General features: G+C 41.8%; 1 protein-coding gene across 1 annotated transcript; it reads left to right on the top strand.

Moving 5' to 3' along the window:
* The first annotated feature begins 403 nt into the window (after window positions 1-403).
* On the top strand, window positions 404-9,037 carry Tmem74 (transmembrane protein 74). The gene is made up of 2 exons (NM_001398901.1): window positions 404-529; window positions 2,596-9,037. The coding sequence occupies exon 2, from the start codon at window positions 2,999-3,001 to the stop codon at window positions 3,914-3,916; it is 918 nt and encodes a 305-aa protein (NP_001385830.1). The 5' UTR covers window positions 404-529; window positions 2,596-2,998; the 3' UTR covers window positions 3,917-9,037.
* The last annotated feature ends 846 nt before the right edge of the window (window positions 9,038-9,883 follow it).

Raw genomic sequence — 9,883 nt, 5'->3', positions numbered from 1 at the left:
CCTTCTTCCTCATTTTAAAAAGTGATTTTAAAAAATCTACTTTGAAAATGTGTTTCGACTATTCAGTATGACAAAGTATGCAGATTGCTTGGCACACTGTTGGAACTAAATGTAATGCTTGGTTCCCCAGTCTTCCAGAATCCTGTGGCTGCACTTGAGGTAGGTGGATGAGAGGATGCAGGGCTGGGAACTCAACTTAGGGAGGCCAGAGCTCGAAGCTCAGGCAGATAAATGCTTGGATGGTGGAAACTGTTTGCCAGAAGAGCAAAACCCTGGAGGTGTGGGACGGAGCAAACGAAGAGATACAAGGACTTCCCCCGAACTACATCTCCCGGGATGCTCAGCAGAAGGGAGCACCCAGCCCCGCCCTGCCCCGCCCTGCCGGAGTCCGCGGGAACCGCCCACCCAGCCGAACCCAGCGGAGAACACAGGCTACAAGTGCTCAGGCTGGGAATAACGGACTTTCTCCGGGTGCCACGCGGACGCGAGTGCTGCGGGCTTCAGCTTTACTGAGTGGCCAAAGCAGAAGGTGAGTAGCAGAGCATGGGCTGTGAAGGAAGCGCGCGGAGTATAGAGAGAACCGGAGCTTTGAGCTAAAAGGAGCCGGGTCAAGCATTTCTACTCCCGCCTGAGGTTCTTGCAGGACCTTAGAAGATGCAGCCAGACTGCAGGTGCCTTGATGGGCCAAGAGTCTGCTGCGAGAATTGATTGATCCCGCAGCCTGTTGGGGGCACCCCTGTCCAGTGCTGGCAGCGGGTCCTACAAACCCAGTGCGCTGATCTTGCATCCCACTTCCCTTCGCGGTCTTCTGCATACCAGCCTTGTCCCTATCTGTTCTGTCTATATTTTACTGTCTTTAACTGAGGAGCAGCAGACTAGGGAAAAAAGGTACTCTTGCCTTCGAAGTGCAATCTCATTTACTGGCCTTTTAAACAGATCAGAGAAGGCTGGGGAGGGAAGAGGATACCTTTAGCCGGTCTGCGGGCATTATCCATCCTAAACTGATGCTGGATTATGGATCTGCAAATCGACAGTACAGTTAGCGAGTCTCCGATAGAGCCAAGGGAGGGAGGGAGGGAGGAAGGGAGAGAGAGAGGGAGGGAGGGAGGGAGGGAGAGAGAGGGAGAGAGAGGGAGAGAGAGGGAGAGAGAGGGAGAGAGAAGGAGAGAGAGAGAGAGAGAGGGAGAGAGAGAGAGAGAGAGAGAGAGAGAGAGAGAGAGAGAGAGAGAGAGAGAGAGAGAGAGAGATTTTTTTCCCGGTGTGTTATACATTGGAAGTTTCGTGAGGGACCCTGCCAGTTTTATCTAAAGGAGTCTAATATGATCAGCTAATTGTGCCAAAGGTTAATTAGAGCGACTCGTGCCTCAGGGATCCATCTGTGATGATTTCTTTTCTGTAATTTGATGAAACCGGTTCCCATTGCTTCCTTCATCGAAGGATCCTTCAGAAGGGGCTGAGCCGCATGATGAAGGAAAACGCTGATTCAGTTACGGTTTCTTTACTCTTAGCACTGTGGTTTTTCTCCTTTTTTGTTGTTGCTCTTTTTATATTTTTAGTGCAAAGGACGGGGTGGGGCGAGCTTGATATGCAGCAAGAAGCATGACCATGTCAATGTTCTTTTCACTCTGTGAGTTCCCTGACTGTCTCAGGCGAGGCTTGTTTGAACCTCTGTCACAAGCGGCTGGATTTGGGGATTTTGATTCTTACCCCTCCAGTCATGTGTTCAACCACTCTGAATTGAAATAAAAGCAAAAGGAGTTCTTGCCTAAACCTCCTATATTTGATGAGAGTGCGGGTGGATTTTTATTCCCGAGGAAGCTAGCAGAAGCAGGAAAAGATGGGCAGATGGCTTACTGTTCAACAGAGTTCTAGCCTATCAAGGCTCCTGGTGCCGTGGAGGTGAGAGAGTGCCATGGATAGCATTTCAGGGCTAGCCTTGGAAATTGCTTCTCACCTCTTTGCATTAATGCAATGCTATAGATTTAATACCCCCATCCCCTTCAGCCTACTTGCACACTGGGTTTGTAAACACTTCCAGGTGGCTACTTTCTCTTGCTTGTTGGTTGGCAAGTTGTAGCGAGAAGTAATTCAGACTCACTGAGACTTTGTGAGTGGAAACAGCAGACAGTCAGTGGGAACAAGCAGTATGTATGTGTGAAGCGGACTGGCTCACTGTGTTTTGTAGAAACCACAGTGATGTGTGCAAGGGGCCCCCATGGAGCAGGGAGTGGACTAAGCAGAGTAGTACTGCATGTGGATGTTTAACGTGAGGCCCAGAGCTGTGTGTAGTGGGTGACTAGCTATTTCAATAAGTGAATCACTAGTTTTGGTCCCCTTTTTGGTCACTGGCTGATTAAGTCATCCCTTTCATTCACTTTGTAGCTGCTAAGTCAAGATGCTGATGCAACTGCCCCCAGCTGATAGGGGCAGGCATTCATTAGAGCTAATCTGTATTAGATTCTGTCCTGAACTGGAGTAGAAACATACAGTCTAATTGAATTGGTTAGGAAGTCTGTTCTTGCTCAAGACCTCCAGAAATCAACAGCTCTGCTAAAAGAGGTCCCCGCCTGTTTTCTCGTTTGTGTCTTTCTACAGGAAACTTGCCTTCTCATTTGAGGGATTCTGTCACAGGAATGTGTGAGTCTCTGGATAAATTTGGCTTGGTGACGGCAGTGTGCTGTCCCCAGAGATTCTGCTACATCCTCCTTGCTCCTTTTCTACCCTGACCCGAGTTTCTCACTGCTAACCCCTGTGACAAGTCAGAAGATTTGGCTCTTCCGTGATCTTCTGCCCCCAGGTTCCCTTTCCCGTTTTTGCCACTCTGATGAGAAACTGAGGCCAAGGTGTCCTCAACCAGTCATGGCTGTAAAGGGAATGCGGACCAGAGGAGCAGGCCTCCTTACTGTATGAAAGTAGATTCTGCCAGGTCCTTCTTATCACATTGTGTTGCTGCTAGCAAAATTTCTGGAAATCTCGGGGAAAAATCTAACTAGCCCCCATGGAACTCCACTCTCTGCCTAAGAGGAACAGCCCAGTTGGCCCATGCAATGCTGTGGAGTGGAGTTCAGGAGAGACTTCCGGTGACCACACAGAAGAGGCGGCCCTCAGAGCTTCTCTTTGCTATGAGAAAAACTTGACATCGACACCAAGGGCAGATGTCATAGAAGTGTGTGGACTTAGCACTTCTCCAACATCCCCAACCTCCTTGTTCCAAGACAATGCTATTCAAACAGGCTTCTTCCCCTCAGGACCTCCTGACTCAGGGAACAACCAAGTACTGGCTGATCGTAAGGTCTGTAATTGTTGCAGCCAGGAACTAGAAACTTCTTTTACCTACGTGGATGAGAATGTCAACTTGGAACAGAGAAGTCAGAGGTCACCATCAGCAAAAGACAATAATCACCCTGGAGATCTTGGATGGGGAAACCCTAACGAATGGTCTCATGAGGCTGCCATATCTTTGATGTCTGAAGATGATGACGACACAAGTTCAGAAGCCACATCTTCAGGGAAGTCTGTAGACTATGGCTTCATCAGCGCTATCTTGTTCTTGGTCACTGGTATTTTGCTAGTGATCATTTCTTATATTGTCCCTCGGGAGGTCACAGTGGATCCCAACACTGTGGCAGCCCGGGAGATGGAACGCCTAGAAAAAGAGAGTGCAATGTTAGGTGCACACCTGGACCGTTGTGTGATCGCTGGGCTCTGCCTCCTCACCCTTGGGGGAGTTGTTCTGTCTTGCTTGCTGATGATGTCTATGTGGAAGGGGGAGCTCTATCGTAGAAATAGATTTGCATCTTCCAAAGAGTCTGCAAAACTCTATGGTTCTTTCAACTTCAGGATGAAAACTAGTACTAATGAAGATACTCTGGAACTGTCCTTGGTAGAGGAAGATGCCTTTGCTGTACAGAGTTAGTTCTAAAATCCTTGAGAGAACAGCCATGTATTTTATATGAAAAAAAAAAAAGTCAAGTGTGTCCTTTATTTGTTTGTCAAGAAAAGTGTTTCTCCCCACAAACTAAAAGCCACTGAGTGTTTTGTTTCCATGAATCTTGTGTAAGAAAGCCTATGTAAGTTGTAAAAAAAAACATGGCCAGCTAACCCCTACTTGCTGCAAACTGAAAACTAATTCACCTGCAATCACCATGGGTTTCTACTTCAAAATACTTCTGCTGACCTAAAATTAAGTTGTCTTATACATCAACATAGACACTATTACAAGGGACTAGAAGGGCTTCTGCAGAATTTGAGCACTTGGCAATCTATTCCGTGAAACATAAGCACTAATTAAATAGTAAGGCTTACATTTAATTCCCAAAGGTGCTTTCCCATTTTCTTGTTGAATTTTCTTCCTCTAATTTGACTAAACTCTAAAATGTAAACTTTGGCAGTGTGAATATTTTGAAATCTAAGGATGTTGGTTATTTTTTAAAGCCTATAAGATATTATATTTTAAATTATTACTGTATTTAGAAGTGACAACTATGTCATTAATATGGACCATCTACTAAAGATAAGAATACAAATCTTCAGACCCATGTGAGGTCAACAAACTGTTATCACAAGGTATTTTCCTTAAGCCTTCTTTCCCAATGAACTAGAAGTGTTTGCTGATACATTGTTTCCTGCTTGTGGATTTGTACTCAGCTTGATGAGTTGTGCCCTTGAAATCTTTACCACTTCTCATATATGTGTGGAGAAGTGTTAGACTTTTAAAACCTATCTCCTGGCAGCCACACATCCAGACAAGTTTGAACCATGAGTGGGCTTGGCATTTGCTCAGGTGACATTTGTGATGATGGTTTGGAGAAAATGTCCAGGATCCTTGCAGCTAGACTGGAACTGTGCCTAGCAGAAGCCATGACTTAAAGAGTCCTTAACCAAATCTTACACTGAAGAGAGGAAAAGGAAACCCACTTATTTAGTGGGAGTTGTGTTCATTACAAGTCCTGACTCATCTTGTGATCTCTAAACATCTTTCAGAGAACATTCTACTTCAGGTCCTTAAAGACCATGCTCTTGCCTCATAAAGTGAAATGTCTAGCTTATGGGAAATACTGTGGGAAAAGTGGTCAGGAAAGGGATGGGAATTCAGCCTAAGAAAGGCCTTGAATTCCACTGATGTCCCTTAAAGTGGCCCCACCCTCCCACTTAGTTTTTTTGTTAGTATGTTACAAAAACCAGTGAGTTCATTTTCAAGGAAGACGAAAGCCAGGAATTCATGGGAGTGAAAGTATGAGCTAATGAGAAAGCTATTTCATTGTAGATTCTTAAGATCACCTAAGTCTAATGTAGACTTCTGTGTTGTCATTGAGGAGGTGGGGTTAACTGTACGCATATCTATTATATGAATGGGCTCTTGTGGATATCAGAACCATTTGTTGAGTTAGCTTTGTTAAGAGTTAAAGGAAAATTAAGTAAGGGAGGGAGAGGTAGAGATGACAGCATGTCACAGAATTCTTAGGCAAATAATATATATATATATATATATATATATATATATATATATATATATCTTCTCTCTGTAGAATAAAGAACTTGATAATGAAGTACTGGTTTACTGGCCATAAAGGACTAGAAAGAACTTGCATTTTGTGCTTTCTTTTTCTGCAATTCTCCTGTCATCTGTGCTAAAGGCACATTCCCAGAAGGTTACACTTTACCTTTTAGAGGTATATTCAGTTTTGACCGCTGCTAGACTGTTTGAGGAACTACTTTGGAAATATTGAATAAGGTGGGAGAAATCTACTTCCATGGGTGGATAGATATAAGCCAGGTTCAAACTGTGACGACAAAATGTAAAATCAAATTTAAACTAATTTAAATCTAGGTCTGGTGGATCATGCCTGGATCCCAACACTTAGGAGACTAAATTGAGATCAACAAAGCCATCTTGATCTACATAGTGAGTTCCAGAACAGAATACAGAGTGGGACTCTGTTTCACAACATCAAAATATAATAAAATATTCATGATTATTTATATGAGATCTCTGAATTCTGTTTTTATTTATTTGTATCATAATTAAATGGTTGCATAGCAAATAAGACAGGACTCATTTGTGGTCCAATTTTCAGTTCTTCATGACTTTGAAAGTTAAACATGAAAGCTGTATTTTCAATCCTGTAAAACTGATGATAAAGGAAGAAAACAGAGTTCCTCATATAGGAAAAGTTAGTGAACTTACCATGTTGCTAAATTATACAGATATGCCCAAAATGAAGACAGTACTTTTTATTACTATTATTATATAATTGTTTTTTGCAGTCCAGTCATTATCTGCCCTCTAACAGTTCCTCATCCTATTCCTCCCCCATGCCTGGACTCCAGGAGGATGTTCCACCCCACACCCCACACCACACCTCACCAGACCTTCCCACTCTCTGGGGCCTCAAGTCTATCAAGGTTTAGGAGTGTCTTCTCTCACTGAGGCCAGACCAGGCAGTCCTCTGCTGTATATGTGTCAGGGGCCTCATATCAGCTGGTGTGTGCTGCCTGGTTGGTACTTTAAAAAAAACCCATTTCAGAAAAGAATTTAAATGAAGAGTGAGCAAATGCCCATTTCTGCCTTCTCTAAAACGTCTCAAACACAGAGAGCATGACATTTAACTTCTGCCGACCTGAGGGAAGATGCTTATACCCAATGGGACCAATTCAGAAAATCACCCGGATGCTTTCTGGAGGCTGTGCTGATGTAATTCTAATAATTGCCTTAACTGACTCTCCTCCCGGTATTCTATTTGTATTGCCCTCACCCATTCTGTTAGTGCCTGACTTTGAGATGATTGCTTGAATTTAAAATGAAGCTAAGGAATATGGACATGATTCATAGGTACAGTGTTTGCCTTGTGTATGGGAGGCCCTGAGTGGAGCCCTCAGCACTGCAAGAAAATAAAAGTAAAGGTAATACAGGCAAAGAAAAACTCTGAACCTTCTGCACTTTTTGCGTCATATTGATTTCAGTACAATGTAGAGTGGTTTGGGTACTAGAATTACCTTGGCCTGACCATGTGAGAAACCAGAAACTGGACAGACTCAGGCAGTGCTCTGACCTTGGATCTTTCTCTGGCTTCCTGGGTCGTCTTCCATAAGATGCCTGTTGTTATCTGTGGAAGTTTCCTTAGGGTGTGGAAGCTTCAGGCATTACTAAACAAACCGTCCCCTTTGCGAGCATTGGAAACTACTGCAGTGCTTGTTCGGTTCTCTTTGCAGTGCCACTGCCTGGCCAGTCATTTGGAATTCCGGACGTGTCCATGCAGTGGGATATGCTGGCCCTTTATGATGTGAATCTTTCTTGGGTCTCCTGCTAGGTATCTAATTTGTGATTTAGAAGACTAGAAGGCTCCAAGGGATCACCAAACTCTCTCTGACCTGGGGTGTTTTCAGCCATGTGACTAAGTTCCTCAAAAACTTAAAATATACGAGCCCATCCTCTCCCTTTTTTTAAAAAAATGTGGATTGAGGCCCAGTTTGACCAGGTCTAGCACATATATCTTTTAGGTAGAAATGAGACTAAACAAACTGCCACACCAGATGTTCTGGGCCTTCTTTTCCTTTACCCCTAGAGTGAAATCAAATAATTAAATATGCACCATAATAATCGAATATAAAGAATGAAGGATCTGAGTGTGTATATATTCCTGTTTTCTTTTAAATTTCTTTAGAATAAGCATCTTAAATAATTACATCTGAACATTCTGAATTTAATCTGTTAAATGTATATGCATATGATTAATGGTCAGAGCAAAAGAAGAAATACCTCTGTATCTATTTGAAGCTTTTCAATCCAAAATTTGATTCCACTGCAGCAACTCAGGCTACCACAGAAATGTGGCCTGACAAAAGGGATTCACAATGCTTGTCAATGCTTCCCTGGTGGCAGCAAGATATAATATCATTGGCTGGATCTGACTGCCCCAAAGAACAAGTCCCATCCTTCCAGCTATCTGGAATGGCTTTAGCTTTTATGAGACAGGGCAGAAACAATCACCATGATGAGGAGAATTAAAATGAAGTCCCAGTAGGCTTCTCTCAGCACGGGAGAACTCAGAAGACATAATTAACAGTTTTGACTGTCGGCCTCTTTTTGGCTATATCTTTTTATGGTACACACAGTATTCTATAAAATATCTCTTTCAGTTTTTATGGGTGTACAACTTTGGAACTAATTTGGCTGAGTGATAGTAATACTATCAACTGCAAGATGTTCCTGCAAATGCAGAATTGCTTTTAAAAACACTCATGACTTTAATTGCTTTTGTTTTTAAGTATGCAGGTTGATGTGTACAAGCCTGCATATATGCTAGGGTGTGTCTCATAAGTACATAACTTTAATATTCCTAAGCTATTCTTAGTTTAAAGCCTTATTGGAATTTGTCTTGCCTTAAGGTCAATTCTGTGAACAAGAAGTCTTTCACAGGTAACTATAAAGAGTTTGGAATAAACCTCAGAATGAAATACTATAAATATACAAACCTTCTTTGCTGTTGTTGTTCAAAGTCTCCCAATGCTTTCTGATTTCTTTTCAACCTTGCAATTATAAGCTCATAAGTATGCAGAATATTTATAAATGATCTTACCTTGAGTTACAGTTTTCTTACTGAGAAATGTGGATAACAATGTCCTTGGCTCCAATGTTGAGTGACTCCTCTGTGGTTCAGAAATAGCTTGTCTTACTTCTCATCTCTGTCTGAATGCTTCCTATACAGAATGCAAGCAAGTTTGAGTATGAAGGCAAAGATGGATTCTCCCTCTGCTGTGTATTTCTCTGAGATTCTCTTCTGACTTTTCATTCTACTTTCCTTGCCAAATCGAAGTAATTGATGTTGGTTTGTATTTTCTGATATTATGAAGGCAATCATAAACATGATGGGCTTTCCCCTCCTGGCACTTATACTATATAAAATATAAATCTTTATTGAGAAGTTTTCAGTGTGTTTAACTTTTATTGACCTCTAATATAATGCATATTTGACCTTTTAAAATTATCTTCTAAAATTATTCATGTACAAGAAAAAAATAAAAGGAATATTTACTCACAAGTCAAGTGTAACATTCTTCTTGCTATTCTATCATTAAACAAGCTTATTAATTTTGTTTGGTATATAGGAAATAGTGAAAGCTATTTATATTTCTCTAAATTACTTGCTACTGAACTTAAAGTATGAAATGCATGATTTGAATAAGCATTTTAAGAATACTTAGCTGAAAAATCTAAGGTTTTATACTTTGACCAGCATGACTCAATGCCTTTACCAGGGAAACCTATGTGGGGGTGGCAAGGGAATAAAGGAAGGATGGACTGACAGACACACATACAGAATAGCTGGGGTCAGGTGGGCTTTGACAGAATGGCACCAACTACCAAACTACTCAGGACCTCAGCATGTTTATTTTGTTGAGAACAGGGAAAGGAATCGACTATTCTGTATAGAAGATACCTATCATTGAGAAGTCTCATGCTGTAAACATCCAGGAGGAGGAAGCTACGGTTGCTGTTTTATGCACACATGGGATAACCATTTGTAAACACCAGTAGTTGGAACAAAGAAAGGCTTTGCCTTTCTGATCCTGACTAGGAGAAAGGGTGACCAGTTTTCCATGGATCTGCATCCTTGGTCTTTGGCATTGCTATGTCCATGTCAAAAAAAGATTCATTTAGAATTTCTTTCACTTCTTATATGTTCTATCAAGGCTCCTCAATTTCTCACAGGAGTTAAGTATTGAATAATAGCTTATTCATTCTCTCAACCTTTTCAATTGAATTTTGATACCCATTTTCTTTTGTAATATTAGGTAGAAGTGTATTTTTATACTGTTTAAATGTTGTCAAGGTCAATTAGATCTAAAAAGAGAATTGGAAGTGAGAACTCATAGCTATCTT

Source organism: Rattus norvegicus, chromosome 7 (assembly GCF_036323735.1).
Source record: "Rattus norvegicus strain BN/NHsdMcwi chromosome 7, GRCr8, whole genome shotgun sequence".
In the NCBI taxonomy this organism is placed as follows: domain Eukaryota; kingdom Metazoa; phylum Chordata; class Mammalia; order Rodentia; family Muridae; genus Rattus; species Rattus norvegicus.
Note: the sequence above shows the minus strand (reverse complement) of the source record. Positions and strands in the feature narration are given on the sequence as shown.